Source organism: Podarcis erhardii, assembly GCF_964252035.2.
Source record: "Podarcis erhardii genome assembly, chromosome: 14".
Lineage (NCBI taxonomy): Eukaryota > Metazoa > Chordata > Lepidosauria > Squamata > Lacertidae > Podarcis > Podarcis erhardii.
The window spans coordinates 44,624,669-44,643,065 of NC_138503.1; the positions used below are offsets into that span (position 1 = coordinate 44,624,669).

Sequence of the window (18,397 nt, forward strand, 5' to 3'; positions counted from 1 at the left end):
TGGGAATACCTGAGAGATATTTGTGCTGTTAGTTACCTGACTTGGCCTTAATTCTTTGTCTTTCACCAGTGAAGAGTTCAGACCTTCCTCCATCCACAAAGTAACAAGTGACACCTCTTTAAAAAAGGCCCCTTGCATATCGGCAATCACTGATATCAGCTCCGTGGATTCGATCATCTACAGAAGAAGCACAAGAGGCAATGCTAAGAAGAGTCCTGATGAATCAGGCCAATCGGCTGTTCCAGTCCACGGATTCCTGGACCGTCCGAGGGCTGGATTTAGAAGGCGATTGGGCCGCATCCAGCCCCCGGGCCTTAGTTTGCCTACCCATAGTGTATCGTTTTGGAAAGTGCGAACCCACATGCAAAATGTCAAGTGAACTGGATTTCTCCCCCAACTCTACTGCTCCCACACAAAGATCTGCAAATACCTTCCGGAGGATCCCTTGGTGCTGTGCTGGTGACAAATCTGATGCACGTTGCACCAGTGCGCCTCTGACAACCTGAGAGAGCTCTTTGGGACTCATGTTGTAGAATGCCTGGGTGCTGATCCCAGTCGCCAAAGCACCCATTTGACTTATATTATGAAACGACAAAGCCTGCATGAAGAGCAAAAGAATTGAACAGCAGCTGATTAACAGAGTTTAAGACCGCATTTGGACAGTATGCATAGGTTATATGTAAAATCTCCAAGCTTGTTTTTTCACACCATGGGCAGAAGGCTTTTGAGCCACTTGCACTTTATATTGTACTAGCAGTCTTTTACCTGGCATTGCCTGGGTACAATGCAGAGCAGTTCTGAATAGTTCATTTTAGATTCATTTTACAACAAAATCCCACAAAGTACCTTTTCATACATCAAGTATTTGCTGGATAAAATCATGATCTGGCTTTTGGCCCATCCAGAGACTTGGTTTAAGGTTGGAATAGCACTGTGCACAGCCTCAGGTGAGAGAGACTCCAACTGGCTGATAGTTAGTCCCACAACTGCGTCTGAGAGTGACCCAAGAGTGTCGTTCAACGTCTGGTTTTGCATGGCGATGTCAAGAAGTTGGGATTTGAGCTGAAACAGTTTTTTAAAAAGTGTGTTAAAGAACTGATGAGAAGCTGATCAGAAGCTAAAACATGTATGCTTTCTGAGGCTAACTTTCCTTTGTTTCTCTGATCAATAGCAACATTTTCTAAACAGACATTCTCACCAGGTGTAAACACATAAAGGCCTGCATTGCACACCACATTGAACCATAGCAGTTGTAGTTCGCTAAATAAATAAATGTTTGCTGTGTGGAAGACTGCTGGGAGTTATTGTAGTCAAACTACACAAGTGAGAATAGATCTACCCAGTTGTCCTGCTAGTAATTAATGGAGCAGCAGAGATATTGCTCCAGAGTAGTGTTGGTACATGTGGTCTGGCCATTGGTTTGTTGGTGATATGCTATGGAGAGCAAAAGACCTACATCCAGTAGAATGGAAGCAGCTGTGCCAGAACCATGTAGTAAACTGGGAACCTCAATCAGACATAATACTTTCTGACAGCCCATGTAGGTGGAATAAAATGCTTGATAAACAAGTGAGCGATTTACTTGGTGAACAAGATGCAAGATATGAAATGGTCCGTTTCTGCAAACAAGTCCACCACTACCAGGAATGTACTGTGCCCACCTGGTAGGGCAAGATCTGTGACAATATCCAAGGATATACTATTCTAAATCCAAGAGGGAATTGGAAAGAGATGTAACAACCTAGGCAGTTTGTTGGGTGGATTCTTGGTTTGCCGGCAGCTATCACGTCTGGGCATTGTGCTCCATGTTCTTCGGAACCCTGTGCCACCAAAATTCTCAGGTGCCCGAATGGACAGTCTTTTACAGAACCAAATGACCAGCAGGCTGGCTATCATGACATGGCACTAAACTCAAATTTCTGTCGCTTCCAAAGTCCTTCCAAAGTGATGCAATCATTCTAGCAAGAATAAAGTCTATACCCACCTTCTGAACATCAGCCTGGAAACCCCTCAGCTGGTTACATTTAATCATTTGATGAAGCAGTACCCGGGCCACATTGGCATCCATCTGTTCCAGGCTATTGTAAAAACAAACCAGCAAGCCTAACCTGCATGAAAGAATGTGGAAGTGAGTTGGCAGCCATCCCCTACTGAATGCCCATCACTACAGTGCGGCTGGGTAGCATAGTGTAGTGGTTAAGAGACTGAGTTATAAACCAGAACGTCACCGGTTTGACTTCTGTAAAAGGGGGTTAATAATGCTGCCCTCTCTTTTAGAGATGTTGTAAGGCTCATACAACAGTGGGTGACACTGTGGTCTAAACCACTGAGCCTAGGGTTTGCCAATCTGAAGGTCGGCAGTTTGAATCCCCACGACGGGGTGAACTCCCATTGCTCGGTCCCTGCTCCTGCCCACCTAGCAGTTCGAAAGCACATCAAAGTGCAAGTAGATAAATAGGTACCACCTTGGTGGGAAGGTAAAGCGCATTTCCGTGCGCTGCTCTGGTTCACCAGAAGCGGCTTAGTCATGCTGGCCACATGACCAGGAAGCTGTCTGCGGACAAATGCCAGCTCCCTTGGGCTATAGAGGGAGATGAGCGCCGCAACCCCAGAGTTGTCCGCGACTGGACCTAATGGTCAGGGGTACCTTTACCTTTAACTTTAAGGCTCATAAGACGGTATAATACACACAACGTGCCTTCCATACTCTAAACACACTGTATTTAAGTGGTACTGTTATATCGGGCAACCAATCAAAGCAAATTATTGTAATTTGATTCAAAATAATTTGCTTTGATTGGTTGCCCGATATAACAGTACCAGAAACATGTCCAGAAAAATCACATGACACAGCCTTTCTGGGACTGTACCACTTCAGGACATATAGCAGGGGACAATTGGCTGGCTGAATGCTCTCCCACTTTAGTATACAAAGCCCTTGACAACTTCGGACCAGTTTACCTATGAAATGACCTTACCCCACATGCGGCCACTTGATCTCTTTGAGCAGCAGAATTGGCACCACTACAGATACCACATAATACCCATTCCACATTTGTAAGAACTCAATCATTTAGTGTGGCAGCACCTACACTTGAAAATCCCTATTGATATCAACCAGGTGCCTTCACTGTACTCTTTTTGGCACTTGCGAAAAACGAATTCTTCTTTAGACAAGCCTACCCAGGTGCTTGGGACACGGGTGGCGCTGCAGGTTAAACCACAGAGCCTAGGACTTGCTGATCAGAAGGTTGGCGGTTCGAATCCCTGCGACAGGGTGAGCTCCCGTTGCTCGGTCCCTGCTCCTGCCAACCTAGCAGTTCGAAAGCACGTCAAAGTGCAAGTAGATAAATAGGTACCGCTCCAGAGGAAAGGTAAACGGCGTTTCCGTGCACTGCTCTGGTTCGCCAGAAGCGGCTTAGTCATGCTGGCCACATGACCCGGAAGCTGTACGCTGGCTCCCTCGGCCAGTAAAGTGAGATGAATGCCGCAACCCCAGAGTCGGCCACAGCTGGATCTAGTGGTCAGGGGTCCCTTTACCTTTACCTTTACCCAGGTGCTTAAAAAGTTGAGGTAATTATATTCTTAGTATTTTAACTTTTCTATGTTTGAAAGCACTGTTGCATTTTTTCCTTTGATTTGCTTGTTGTATATTTTTGTAAAATAAATTGAGGTTGCTGCTGTTGTCAAGCAGTGTATAGATTTTATGAAATAAAATAAAAATAATAGGACCCATCATATAACACTGTGGAGTCCAGAAGAGAACAGTTTTTCCATGACTTGATAACAATCCTTGAAACACTTAGCCTCATCTCTCTCCTCCTCACCACCATGCTCAACTTGCAAAAAATACAACCTTGAGAAATATGACTTGCCTATAGAGAGTTGAGGTGTTTCTCATATCAAATCCTGATGCATTTATTCTTTCCAAGAAAGCCAGCGAAAGATCCGGTGTGATATCATACACGGTATCAAGCTGTTTTGTTGCATTGTCATAATTGATGAACAATCTCATCTAATTAGAAGAGAGATTAAAGGTGTGTTATCAGGACTGAACTCAGCAGTATACACTAAATGTTCATATCCCATATGATACCATAGAATCATAGAATCATAGAGTTGGAAGAGACCACAAGGGCCATCGAGTCCAACCCCCTGCCAAGCAGGAAACACCATCAGAGCACTCCTGACATATGGTTGTCAAGCCTCTGCTTAAAGACCTCCAAAGAAGGAGACTCCACCACACTCCTTGGCAGCAAATTCCACTGTCAGACAGCTCTTACTGTCAGGAAGTTCTTCCTAATGTTTAGGTGGAATCTTCTTTCTTGTAGTTTGGAACCATTGCTCCGTGTCCGCTTCTCTGGAGCAGCAGAAAACAACCTTTCTCCCTCCTCTATGTGACATCCTTTTATATATTTGAACATGGCTATCATATCACCCCTTAACCTCCTCTTCTCCAGGCTAAACATGCCCAGCTCCCTCAGCCGTTCCTCATAAGGCATCGTTTCCAGGCCTTTGACCATTTTGGTTGCCCTCCTCTGGACACGTTCCAGTTTGTCAGTGTCCTTCTTGAACTGTGGTGCCCAGAACTGGACACAGTACTCCAGGTGAGGTCTGGCCAGAGCAGAATACAGTGGCACTATTACTTCCCTTGATCTAGATGCTATACTCCTATTGATGCAGCCCAGAATTGCATTGGCTTTTTTAGCTGCTGCGTCACACTGTTGGCTCATGTCAAGTTTGTGGTCAACCAAGACTCCTAGATCCTTTTCACATGTACTGCTCTCAAGCCAGGTGTCACCCATCTTGTATTTGTGCCTCTCATTTTTTTTGCCCAAGTGCAATACTTTACATTTCTCCCTGTTAAATTTCACCTATCTACATCCCCTCCACTGCTCCCATTTCCCTCAATTTCTGCCCAGCAAAGAAGAGGCTTGCATTTTAGAATGCTCTTGATAAGACCTGTTGCCTTGGCTACTTGGATTTAACAACTTATATGTTCTAAACAGAACACTGTTTTTAATAATAAAAATAAAATATCTACATTTATATTTTGTTTTCCTAAGGAGATCTTACTTTTGTTCAATGTTTGTTTTATTAAACAATAAAAGTGTGTGAGAGCCAGTTTTGACCTATTATAGCTTCAGGAACTGTTTTTTAAAAAGTAGAGATAATTACAGTACTGTGGATTTGATTACTGCTAGAATCTTGCTTTCTTTCATGAGTGATATATCTATATTTTTCTCTCTCTTTCTCTCTCTCTGTGTGTGTACTCAGAACTCAAACTGGTACTGTGATTGAAATCCAGAGCCATAAGAATGACACAAACCCGGCCTTATATATTCCAAAACCAATATTCAGGTGAGTACTTCATCATTACTTACTTCATTAGGGTTAATTTTTGTGATTTCTTCCAGTGGGAGGTGAACCATATATCTTCCTAGGATCCATAGGTTGTCTGCACTGACCCACGAAGTAGAATTCTCCGGTTCTGGGACACCACAAAAGAAAAATGCTCATAGACAAGTGAGCATGATTACTATTATAAATGAACAAGTTGGCCTTGCAACAAAATGTTACAGTGAAAAGTGCTTCTATTCAGGGCTCTAGCCAGCCAGCCATGCCATGTCAGTGCCCTCTCCTCCCAGTTTTCTGGCCAGCTGTCAGTAAACATTCTGCAACTGCTGTGCATGACCTATTCAGTTCCCCTCTGATTTTTTAGGGGGAGAAAATTCATTGTACTTCTGCAAACCTTGGGGTCCCCACTCCCAAAACAAGCCTGCTGATACCTGCCATACACTCTTGTGCATGGGGATCAGGGCCGGATTGAGGTTTGATGAGGCCCTAAGCTACTGACGGTAGCCCTTTATATGTCCAGCTGTCCTTTGTCAACAACCAATTGCCGCTGTTTTTTTGTGTTGAATATATGCTATATGGTAATTTACGGACCTAATAGGTATCTAAAGCCATTTGCACATAACAAAATATGCATTTTATCAAAGTAATTGTTGAACTGAAATACAATTAAGAAGAAGTATATTAATAGTGAAATACAATTAAGAAGAAGTATATTAATAGTGAAATAATTATTAAGCTCTAATTTAAAATGATTGGGGGGCCCATTACTTACATCATAGGAGCCTACACAACGCAAAACACTGCTGCTGTATGTAGGTTTTATTTTATTTGTTTTTTATTTTATATTTTGGAAATGTACATCCAGGTTTTTTTCCTTTAAATTTTCTTGGGGGGCCCCCAAGAGAGTGGGGCCCTAAACTATAGCTTGTTTAGCTTATACGTAAACCTAGCACTGATGGGGATGGTATCATTTTGGCAGCGTAAGACACAACCCTTAGATAATTAGTTCACTATTAATATACAGAATACCCAACCTAAAGTCAAAACTTGGGCAGCTGCATTTTGAACTTCCTTCAAAGGCAGTCCCACATGATTACTGTAATCCAACTGAGCAGATCTACTCATTTCTTTGGAGGCAGGGTGATTGATTCCAAGGGCAGATTTCAACCAGCAGTGATCTATAGCTTTTGCTCTGGAGCCCTCTGCTGGATTCATGTGCAGTTCTTCCTGCCATAGCTCCTAGCATTGATCTAGATATGCTGTGTAGACTGCTGTATCGATCCGTCCCAGGAAACAGTGTCCAGAATCCATATGTCCATTGGGAAACATATTTCCCAATAACAGATTATCTTCTACCTCATTGCTATCTTGTAATTCTTAGACAATTGCCTGCAATAAACCATGGCGTGAAAGACATGGTTATTCCCCCAGAAAGATAAACAAGAGGATTTGTCTCTGAGTAGCCAAAATCTTAGGGTTTGGGGTGCTCCTGACCCAGCAACCCTATTGATGGCTCAATGGGAGACAGCTAAACCCTAGAGACTGAGAGACTAGGGTGAAATCTTCAGGTTCAGGGGACAAAATGGCTGCTGTATCTAAAAGAGCAGAGAGAGAGACAAAATGCCCTCTAGTCAATCCCCATTGATGGTGTTATGTACTAAGCTTGGATCCTAGAATAATAGGCAGGTAGGATCCTAGAATGCAACAACTGATTGGCTTGCAAGAGAAGACCAATCAGGCTCCAGGAGGAAGTTAATCAGCCTATTAGGCTGGTAGGATCGTAGAAAGCAACAACTGATTGGCCTGCAGGAGAAGACCAATCAGGCTCCAGGAGGAAGTTAATCAGCCAATCAGACGGGACTCATTGTGTAAATAATGTACTGTATATAAAAGCCTGAGGTTTGGGGGCAAATTCAGTCACCGTTTTACAAGCTGCAGTAAAGACCATGAAATCACTGCAGGACTCTGAGTATATTTCAGATGGGGAAAAGGCACCTACATCAGTTCTAATGTACCACATTCACTCATGGCAAGAAGCTCTTCTCATCCTTCCTTTGCTCAGAGAGAGAGAGAGTGGGAGGGTGGCCAAACTTGGCATCCAATGAAATCTGAGCATGTTTAAGCAGGGTGGGGGTGTCAATGCAGAAGAGGCAGGGCCAATGCAATCAGAAACTCAGCAGCAGTCACCTGTGTATTATAAATTTTTGAAGGGGTATTTCCTGTGATTTTTGTAAGCACCATATGAGGAACAGGTGAGTACATTGGGGCATATGGGCGCCTCATTGGTAAGCCCTTAAAGCACTAGTTCCCAATTAGTTAAGTACTGTGGAACCCCTGTTTTTCAAGAGTCAAGCCATGGACCCCCTACTTTTGAAAATGTTTATATCTCTCTGGTAGTTTTTGTTGTGTGAACGGTGCCACGGACTGCCTGGGTGGGTTACACAAAACCCCTGTGGTCCTCCGACCACCACTTGGGAACCACTGCCTTAAGGGATGTATATGGCACCTGTTGGTTGCTGGTATTCAACCTACCACTGGTATTGTAGGATTTTTGTAGGATTTGTGTCATCCAGTCGTATAGAGCCTTTTGCGCATTGGCTCCTGTTCTGTCATACAGGTCTCTGAACACAGTTGATCTGAAAGAGAAAAGCGGCACGCGATGGATGGATTTGACTGAGTTTCCTTTCATTAGCCTGTCAGCCAAAATTCTCCCTCCATCCCCACCCTGCTCTCACCCTTAGTCAAAAGATTCTATATTTGTGAATTAAATCACCCAGCACATTTTTATAGGATTGAGGGTTTGCTTTGGTTGACTTGCTATTCATATAGGTTATTTCTATCCTGATGTTATAAAATAAAACCACTTGCTGCCTTGAATTATTTACAGCCAGAAAAGTAACTTACAGGTTTCGAAAAGCATCTTCTTGCAGATCGTTTGGGAGCCTTGCTATGGTGTGGCGTTGCAGGTAAGTCATTGATGATGCCTGAAGGACCTGGCTTAATATGTCCACACATTCCACAGCGTTCAGCATCAGGAAGCACCTTTCCAGAGTAACGAGGAACAATGTCCTGTTTCCTCCTGGACTTTGGAAAATCCTCTCTCTTATGCCGGCCAGATCGATAACAATATTTCCCAATTCCTGAAATCAAAGAGTGCAGCTGTATCAATGGCTATTAGTCATAGGACGTGGTCATGCAACAAACCATTGCAGGTGCTCCAGCTAGTCAAGATCTTTTGCCACACACACCTCTTTAGATGGGTAAAAAGGTAAAGGTAAAGGACCCCTGGACGGTTAAGCCCAGTCAAAGGCGACTCTGGGGTTGCGGCGCTCATCTCGCTTTCAGGCCGAGGGAGCCAGTGTTTGTCCACAGAAAGCTTTCCAGGTCATGTGGCCAGCATGACTAAACAGCTTCTGGTGCAATGGAACACCGTGACAGAAACCAGAGCGCACAGAAACACCATTTACCTTCCTGCCACAACAGTACCTATTTATCTACTTGCACTGGTGTGCTGGTAATGATGAGGCTTCCCCCAAAAAAACACAATGACATCAACACTGACTTGCAAGTAAGGAAGAGATCAGGCTAATAATGGCACAGGTTCATCAGCAAGCACAAGGTCCAGAAGTCAAGATTCTGAGGTATATGAGCAAGCCAGGAGGTTCATAACTGAATGGAAGCTACAAAGATGTCCCAACAGTTGACATGCCCCCTCCAGCCAAGCTTTTAAAGGCCTGTAGCGTGAGCTCATTCACGGGACTCTCTCACCCTATGGGTCTACTCCAGGTGCACACCTGCACTCCCTCTGGGCAGATGCACCTGATCCCACATCCAAAGGCTCTGCCTGCATCTCAGTCTCCCTGCCTTCAGCTCTGCTGCCACCTACACCTTTTCAGACCTCCATCTGGCTGGCCAAAGCCCTCTTCCTTCCATGATGAGGCTCTGCTCTCTGCTGGAGGGGCAGAGGAGGGAGCTGGGACCTCCATCTCTGACATGTAGGGTCACAAGGGGAGCACCTCTCTTCTGCACCCGGTGATGGCACCAGCATTTGTAAAAGAGAATCTAGGCCAAGACTGCTCCAGTTTGCAGCATGCTTTAACCAAAACCGATTTACCAAATGCTCCTGCTTGCTGCCGAAGAGATACTTCATTGCTGTTTGAAAATGTGGATGATTCATCTGTTGAAACTCTGACAGCAGCACTTTGGGGTGGTATAAGAGGTTGCCCAGGTAATTTTTTACAGACACCTGAAAAACAGGGTAGACGGGTGGAGAGGATGGATATAACTCATTCAAATACGATTCACCTTGGGGTTTTTTTTATGAACTTGCACACTGAAGAGAGACACGGTCAAAGATCGGGGCGAGGATCAATTTTTTTCTGCCAAGGCCCAGGTCCACATCTGTAAAGGGCTACATATTAGAGCTAAAAATGGGCAGGGCACTCCTTCATTTTTTCTCTTTTTCTGCAGTCCTTTCTCTCTCTCTCTTTCTCTCTCTCTCTCTCTGCCACCCGCTTTCATCCAATTTCCCTCTCCTTGCCATGCATTTGAAATTAGGCCGTGTATAACATTTTATTAATTTTCAACAATAATAAAAATAAAAACAATAACAATATAAAATCAAAACAAAACAAAACAAATTGACTTCCCCCTAGTCCCTTCCTTGGTTCCATTGTTTATCATTGTATGTGTCCATTGAAAATTTATAAATCATTTGAATTGCTTATGGTCCATTCATAATTAAATTACAAGTATTTTCAAAACCCTGCTAATGTATTAACCTGTGTACATTGCTTCTGTATATATGCAATAAAGTCCTTCCAATCTACCTTAAATTCATTGTCATCTCATTGGCATTTGACATTAGGCTGAGGACCACATCAACTGAGGCTCAAAACCCAATGAAACCCTTGGGTGCCCCCTCCAGCCTTGGGGTGGGGAACCTCATTCCTGTGGGCCAAATGTGGCCCTCTAGGCATCTCTGGGTGGCCCTTGTGACCCATCACCAGCCCTGCTCTGCGCCCTACTTTGATTGCTTTTGCCTACCTGGTATCTATCCTTGAATTGTGATAATGCATTAGGAAAGTGCATATTCAATAGATTTGGCTTTTAACATGAAATTAATATAATTTCTTCCCCATCTCTATAGCTAACTCAACAATTTTTCATTCCTAAATGTACATCCAAAACAAAGGTAGTTATGTTCCAAAAGTCCAACCAATTGTCACAAAATCCTGACAAGCGTTCTGAATTTGCGTGCAGAAGGTCCCTGGCATCTCTAGGCAGGGCTGGGAGAGACCCCTCTCTAAAATTCTGAAGAACTACTGCCAGTCAGTGTAGACAGCCCTGGGTTAGATAGGTCAATGGTCTGTCTCAGTATAAAGTAGCTGGCTACCCTCCTTGCTGTGCTATGAGTTCTTCCAATGAAGAGATCTGAAGAACTCAAAAGATTCCTACAAATTTGTGACATTGTCATCCGTCATCATACAGGTATTTGCCCAACTTCAAGGTTTGGCGTTTAGGAATTTTTATTTTATTTTATTCCACCACTCACCAGCAGCAGCAGCCTACCCAACCTTACTGAACTATTCTAGTAGCAGAGATATCAGAGTGATGCAAACCTGTAGGCTGCTAGCTGTAATTTCAATATCCTGATCATGGAGGCTTGCCATGATTTGGTCAAGCAGGTCAGTTGTCCACATGTTAGTGCTATAGAAGAAAACAGGGGCAATAAAGTATATTTAATCATTTGTTCTGAAATTGTAGTTTCTATAACTAGTACATCCTCATACTAACATAGCTATATAGTTTGCATTACTATTTACCTTTAACAGCATTGATGTTTAGATGTCAAGTACCATTTGGAATCCACATGGTGGGCCAAAACATGATTTTGGTGTGACTTTGCCCCATTTTAGGCCAAACTGGGCCAAACTCACAAACCTCACTATCCATTTACCATATTTTTTCCATGTATAAGACGACCCCTGTTGTTTGAGCCCAAAATAAATAATTGCAACATTCCGTGTATAAGACGACCCCCAATTTTAAACAATTTCTTTGAGGGGAATATAGTCTTATACACAGAAAAATACAGTAAATACCACATTTTTTTTGTTTCTACAAATTCCCAGGTAGCCCAAGACACTTTCCACTATTCTACTATACAGTAAAGAACACTAATCTTATGTTACCTTTGAAAGTGAAGTATATCAAGGAGAGCTAAAAAGGGGGGAAATAATCCAAAAGGTTAATACTCTCTTTCATATTATAAAGTGGATTTTTAAAAATAAATGCAAATATAGTCCACAATTACCATTTAGATACTTTCCAGCTATGACTTCTTCCTTAAAAAAAGAGATAGAAGAGGACAAAATGCATGCAGTAACAGGGATTGTGGAATGTAGCTAAAAATATCAAGTACCGTAAAAATACTGACCACGGTTCTTTGCAGCTGTGGAGGCAGATCTGAAGGAGGAAACAGTACAAAAAAATGTTAATAGAAACTGCTTTGACTGCAGTGCTGTACGCATATTGACCTGGGAGCAAGTCCCATGAAACTCAATGGAGCTTACTTCTGAGTAGACAGGTATAGAACTGCGCTGCCAGAAACACAGAAACTAAGGCATCATGAACATTGTACAGTATATATTAGTGATATCTGCTAATACCGTATTGGCCCAAATATAAGCCGCACTTTCCCCCCAAATTCCCCCCAAGCCGCCAAATTTTAAAGGTGAGGCTTATTTGCGGGTGCAGCTTATATTCGGGCCAATACAGTACAATGCAATTCAAGTAAAAGTTTGGGAAGGAGTCTAAGGTGGGCCAGAGAAATTAGATCATTTTGCAAAAGATTCTGCAATTTTTTTTAATGATAGAAAAAGAGACCCAATCTACTATATATATTTTGGAAAGTAGTTTGTCTGTCTTCCTGTCCTCTATAAGTTTGTCTGCCTCTAAATATATAATCACCAAACTTGCCCCAGTGACTCCTGATATGGGGAAGGTGGACTGTTACCATTTGGGCACCCGGTGCTATTTTGAAATGCAAATTTGGTATGCTTTCTCCCATTGACTGGCTCTCTGGATATTGTTGTCAAACTCAGCATGAGGATTCACAAGGCAGGGGTGGCAGTCTTCATTGTTGCTTGCATGCCAGGCGCCATTTTAAATCAAGATGGCAGACCAAAATGTGACTTTGGTGTGACGGGTCCAAACTCACAAATTATACTGTTAAAAAAACCACAGTATTTTGGGGTTTCTACAAATTACTGTGCAGTGCCAGTACAGTGGTACCTCGGATTAAGTACTTAATTCGTTCTGGAGGTCCGTTCTTAACCTGAAGCTGTTCTTAACCTGAAGCACCACTTTAGCTAATGGGGCCTTCTGCTGCCGCCGCGCCGCCACCATGCGATTTCTGTTCTCATCCTGAAGCAAAGTTCTTAACCTGAAGCACTATTTCTGGGTTAGCGGAGTCTGTAACCTGAAGCGTATGTAAGCTGAAGTGTATGTAGCCTGAGGTACCACTGTAACTCCTAGCTAGCAGGAAATAATTCTTTTGAAAATTAGCTCTGTGAAAAAGACATATACCGTAATTTACACATTTAAATGTTCCTGCTCAAAAGAACATCTCATCTCTTAAACACTATCCAGTCTTTTAAATGAGGGCAGTTCAACCCTCGGTCTGTTCAGTGGAATTGCCACCATTTATTTGTTTGTTTGTCTCCTACTTCATGAATAGGATTGCACTGCCCTTATTTTAGTAGGAAACTTGCTTCATTTTCCTCAGTATTACTGGATTCCACTTTAATAGGCCGTAAATTTCTTCACAGACAGAATCTCTCTGTGACGCACAAAAGTATTTCATCTTACCTTGACTGATGTTCTGATGACTCGAAGCCTCTATAGGATTTGTTAACATCAAGAAGAAAAATATCCTCAGGGTTGGGGTCATTTTCCCTGTTGCCTTATGGTGTTGAGATAGCCAGATTACAAAAGAAAGAGGAAGAAAGAGGTTTCACCCAGCTTTGTGATTTGAACAAAATAATATCTGCATTGCTTGTTGCCATTGTAGTGTTGCCTGATTGTAAAATTTTGGTAGTTTTTTTTTTTTTTTAATTGCAGCAAATTTAAGAGCTTGGACACACACAGTTTTTTCTTTTGATGTTTGATGTTAACACATGTTACTCTGGCTCCATCTGCACAATACATTTAAAGCGGTATCGTACCACTTTCAATAGTCATGGCTTCCCCATGGAATCCTGGGAACTGTAGTTTGTTAAAGGTGCCGGCCATTGTCTGGAGACTACCTTTCCCCCCACAGAGCTTTAATTCCCAGAGTGGTTTAACAACCGGTCCCTCTTCTCGTCCTACTAGCCCCGGTGGGCACCAGCCACCACGACCCCTTTCTCTCTCAAACTAGAGGGAATGTCTCTCCTAAAATGGTCCTGGCCACCTGCAACAAGAACTTGTATTACTACGACCAGGGCCAGCCCAAAACATTTTGGCACCTGAGGTGAACCACAAAATGGCACCTCTCTCCCTGCCAGGGAAGGAGGAGTGAGTGAAAATATATGTCTGGAACAATTGGCAAAGGATGATCCACATCAGGATCTGCTTCCCCTGTGTATCATGCTGCCTGAGGCAGTTGCCTCACCTTGCCTCATGTGTGGGCTGGCCCAGTCTACAACTAAAAAAAAGAAAAAAGATATAAGGATCAATTTCCAGCCCCGTTTTCTTTGTGAGTTAATTGTACTTCAAAGACCTGCCCCTGGCTTTGTATGTGTAAGATCCCAGCCTAAACCAAATTCACCTGGCTTGATTGTTTTTTCCAAATGTGGGCTGACCCTATTATTTGTTTCATAAATTACTGCCACTACTCTTCAAACAAATTGCCCAGGAAAGTTTATCTATCTATCTATCTATCTATCTATCTATCTATCTATCTATCATCTATCTCTATCATAAAAAATTAAACAGCTGAATAAGACAGTTTTACCATTTCCTGCAAGCCACCCTGAACAGGATCAAAAATATCATGGAGCTTAAAGGACCCCTGGATGGGTAAGTCCAGTCAAAGGTGACTATGGGGTTGTGGCACTCATCCTGCTTTCAGGCAGAGGGAGCCAGCGTTTTTCCACAGACAGCTTTCTGGGTCATGTGGCCAGCATGACTAAACCACATCTGGAGCAACGGGACACCGTGACAGACGCCAGAATGCATGGAAACGTCGTTTACCTTTCCGCTGCAGCTGCACCTATTTATCTACTTGCCTTGGCGTGCTTTTGAACTGCTAGGTTGGCAGGAGCTGGGACAGAGAAATGGGAGCTCACCTTGTGGCGGGGATTCGAACCACCGACCTTCTGATTGGCAAGCCCAAGAGGCTCAGTGGTTTAGACCACAGCACCACCTGCGTCCCATGCATCAAGGAGCATAAAATAACCTCAACAATAGTGTGATTGAAGATTATGAGCATCTGATCATGGGAACCAGCTTGATTTATTAGACCCATCCATCTTCGCTGTGTGGAAAAGCTACCTGTACTCCCCTTTCCGCTAGTCCATGGGGAGTTCTCCAGTACATCTGTGTCATTCATAGGTATTCAGTTTCTCTTACAATGAACTCAGTTGTACTTGTTTCTTCCTTTGCCCTATTAATTTGCACGGCATGGCTTACAAATCCAGTCCTCCACTGACAAATTCAGTCCTCTGCCTTTCCTGCTTTTCTGCATTTTAAATTTTTATTTAACCAGATTTACATACCACTTAATAAAACAACAATAGCCCTCTAAGTGGTTTACATGAAATAATATAAAATATTCAGAAGGAAATACCAATAGAATCACCAGACTTGCTTTTAGACATTATCGAAATATGGATAAAATCAACAGTTTTGGAAGCAAATGTGCTTCATAAAAGTGGCATGCCATGCCACTGTAGGATTGCCTAAACCAAAAAGTTTTGAGCGGATGTCAAAAATGGTGCAATGAAGGCTAATATCAATAGACTGGGAACTCCAGAGAATAAGTACTGCCACATTAAATGACTGATACCTCTCAAGGGCAGAACAAACATACATGGTGCTTGTAAAAGTGCCAATTCTGCAGATCAAAGTGGTCAGAGTGGACTCATCTTTCAAAGCAATCCTGAAATCCTATGCATGCTTACTTATGCATGTTTCTAAGTTCCACTGAGTCCAAAGAGACTTACTTCCAAGTAAGCAAGCCTAGGATGGTAGCCTCCCTTGTTCACCCTGTATCTACTGTTTTCCTTTATATTTCATTGTATAAAATTTCCAGCGACAATAAATAAAAAATGGGCTTGAAATATAATTTTTAGGGTTGTAGATGTGACACAATTCCTTCAATTAACATTTTTTAAATTTATTATAGTAAATAGTCTCTGAACTGGGTGAGGGAGCTTTAACTCTTTGCCTCTTGATGGGGTTTCAAACCCACCTTGACTCCTCTCCAAGCCTGCTGTTTGCGTTAGAATGAAAGCTTCTATTGGCACAACAGTGGGAGGCAAATAGTTGTAAGCCATCCAGAAAACTTTATGTTATGGGGGTGGCACCAAATGTCACAAACAAAACAAACAATTGACACCTCTAAGATTTCGGCAAGCATTGCTCCCCATTCGCACACTTATTTCTTTCGCTTTTGCAACAGTGAGGACTAGAATCTTGTTTTGTTTTAAAACTGTGCATCACAGAAGAAATCCCGAGGCTGTTCCAAATCGCAGAATACACAGGGGAATTTCTTTTTTAAAAAAAAAAAAAGTAAGGAAAAAAGAACAACACACAATCCAACTTGTACTCAGAAGACCTATCAGGTTTCTTCTCGGCGATTATTTTGATAGCAGATCCTGAAACAAAGAAGGTAAAACTACTGCAAGCTTTTATTTGCCTTTTGAGTTCAAAGCAGCAGTGGGAATGAATTCCTAGCCTTATCGCTGGATTGTTTGAGTGAAACAGTGCCCCGGTGGAAGCCTTTGCACTGATCTCCAGTTGGCATTACAACCCAGAAGCAACGATAAAGGTGCACACAGAGAGATACCTGTCCTCAGCGTCTCCCAGATGTGATTGCCAGTGAGAAGGAGCTCTCGAAATTCTGCAGGGCTGGGGTGATGGAGGGAGTGGAGGGTGGGGGGAGAGATCAGTTGAGAGGACTACTTGCTGTACTTAATAGTAGCAGTTCTGCTTTGCAGCCAAGGTTGTCCCACCCATATATCTGTGCCAGGGCAATGTTTCCCAAAATTCCCCATCCACCATGGACCACCTGAAAATTGCTGCAGGTCCTGCCCTAGCACACAGAACGATTTTCCTGCTTGTTGTAGCAATTGCGATGAACTGCGCTACTTTTATTTCTTACACATCGTGTATTGTTGCATTAGAATCCAAACTGCAATGCAATTAAACGCAACCTGGAAGAACCGAAAGGAGCAATGAAAAATATGAATATGAATATTTAATGTGACTGACGTGCTGTCCAGCCTGTCACCAGCAACAAAACCACAGACACACCATGGGGCGTCTGAATGATGCTTGCAGACCACCTATGGGCCACCGTTTGGGAACTGCTGTGCTAGGGAATGTGAGAGAGAGAGAGAGAGAGAGTTGGGAAGGGAAACTGTGCCATCGCTGTCCTATGTGGTGACGATAAGGTGGCTTGACACCCAGGGCTGAAAAAGAGGGTTTGTTTCACCCAAAAAATAGGGCATCAATTTGCATGAAATTTGTATATGCATATTGCAAACTAATAATTTCTATAATTGAAGTACAGTGCATCTCATTTGAGTGGAAAAGGCACCAGGCGGCTTGCGTACTCAGTCTGCTGGCTGTAGATGGACAATTACGATGGTTCCTTCTCCTCCTTTGTATGATTCCTTAGTTTCAAGCCAGGCTTGTACTGGGCAAACCTCAAACAGAGGCAGTGTGGTGTTGTGGTTAGAGTGTTCAACCAGCCATGAAGCTCACTAGGTGGCCTTAGGCCAGCAACTGCCTCTAGGGCCTGCCCTACCTCACAGGGTTGTTGTGAGGATTAAATGAGGAGAGGGGAGTACCATGTACATCACCTTCAGCTCACTGGAGAAAAAGGTGGGCTAAAAATGCTACAAATAAATAATAAGCAAACCGATAAATAAATGATACCTGCAAATAGAGGGCTGTCCTCCATAAAGCAGGGCACAGGGCCACCCTACGTACTGAGCCAGCTTGAAAGTTTGTTAGCTGAATTTCTGGCATTTTCATGGATTATAAGCATCCCCAAAAAATATATTGTATGTTCCTGATTTCTCTCCCCAACCACAGGTTTTGTTTCCATCATCTCTGACAAATGAATACCATTTGGAATTATATTCATTTATGTCACACAAACTTATGTCCTTGTATGTTAGAAAGCCCCTTATTTATTTGATGCCAAATGTCAAAATAAAAATTAAAAGAATGGGAAACGGAAGGATTTGATTCTGTTCCTTTTGAGCAGCTCAGCATCAGAGGGGGAAAAGCGACACCTTGTTTTACTTCAGAAACTTTGACTGGAAGAAACCAAAGCAATAAAGACGACCAAACAACAACCCAAACATTATTTGCAAGCGTTTAAAAAAGAGGTATTACTCTATTTGCAATGGTAGTGGAATGAAAAGGCAAACTTCACATTGTGACTTACCTTATGGAAAATCTGTGAAGGTCAAGTTCTGAGAATAGCAAGTAGCTATTTTTCTCAGCTCCACCACGAATTCTAAGAGGTTTACTTTTTTAGGAAAAAGAGATTGCTACGAAACGCCAGTTCTGCCCCTTGGAAGGTGAAGACAGACAAGGAGACTGGGAAAGAGGCTCAGGTATACAGAAGAACAGAAGAGAAAGTCAAAAGGCAGCTGAGAGGCTATAAAAAGAGAGAAAAAGGGAAAGAACATGAGAGGGGTTGAATGTCAAAGAAAAAGTGACTTGAAACAAGAAAACTGACCTGACTCTGTTTGTCTACTGTTCCTTTGGGGCTTGCAGCTCAGTGTCCTGTTAGCTTCCAAGCAAGGCAGTCGGTCAC

General features: G+C 42.9%; 2 protein-coding genes across 2 annotated transcripts in view; one reads left to right on the top strand and one right to left on the bottom strand.

Moving 5' to 3' along the window:
- Positions 1 to 12,507, bottom strand: part of OTOA (otoancorin) — a 37,793-nt gene extending 25,286 nt beyond the window's left edge. The window contains exons 1-14 of the mRNA XM_081840168.1: positions 12,377 to 12,507; positions 11,798 to 11,826; positions 11,675 to 11,705; positions 11,553 to 11,580; positions 10,980 to 11,067; positions 9,473 to 9,604; positions 8,263 to 8,498; positions 7,891 to 7,994; positions 5,385 to 5,491; positions 3,876 to 4,015; positions 1,985 to 2,108; positions 847 to 1,062; positions 431 to 598; positions 37 to 177 (exon numbers count right to left, since the gene is read on the bottom strand). Coding sequence (XP_081696294.1) covers positions 37 to 177; positions 431 to 598; positions 847 to 1,062; positions 1,985 to 2,108; positions 3,876 to 4,015; positions 5,385 to 5,491; positions 7,891 to 7,994; positions 8,263 to 8,498; positions 9,473 to 9,604; positions 10,980 to 11,067; positions 11,553 to 11,580; positions 11,675 to 11,705; positions 11,798 to 11,826; positions 12,377 to 12,467 — 1,635 coding nt within the window. The 5' untranslated portion in view covers positions 12,468 to 12,507. The remainder of the gene's footprint in view (positions 1 to 36; positions 178 to 430; positions 599 to 846; positions 1,063 to 1,984; positions 2,109 to 3,875; positions 4,016 to 5,384; positions 5,492 to 7,890; positions 7,995 to 8,262; positions 8,499 to 9,472; positions 9,605 to 10,979; positions 11,068 to 11,552; positions 11,581 to 11,674; positions 11,706 to 11,797; positions 11,827 to 12,376) is intronic.
- The window catches only part of IGSF6 (immunoglobulin superfamily member 6), a 29,704-nt gene continuing 16,649 nt past the window's right edge, over positions 5,343 to 18,397 (top strand). The window contains exon 1 of the mRNA XM_081840081.1: positions 5,343 to 5,361. The gene's annotated coding sequence lies outside the window, so the exon portion shown is untranslated. The remainder of the gene's footprint in view (positions 5,362 to 18,397) is intronic.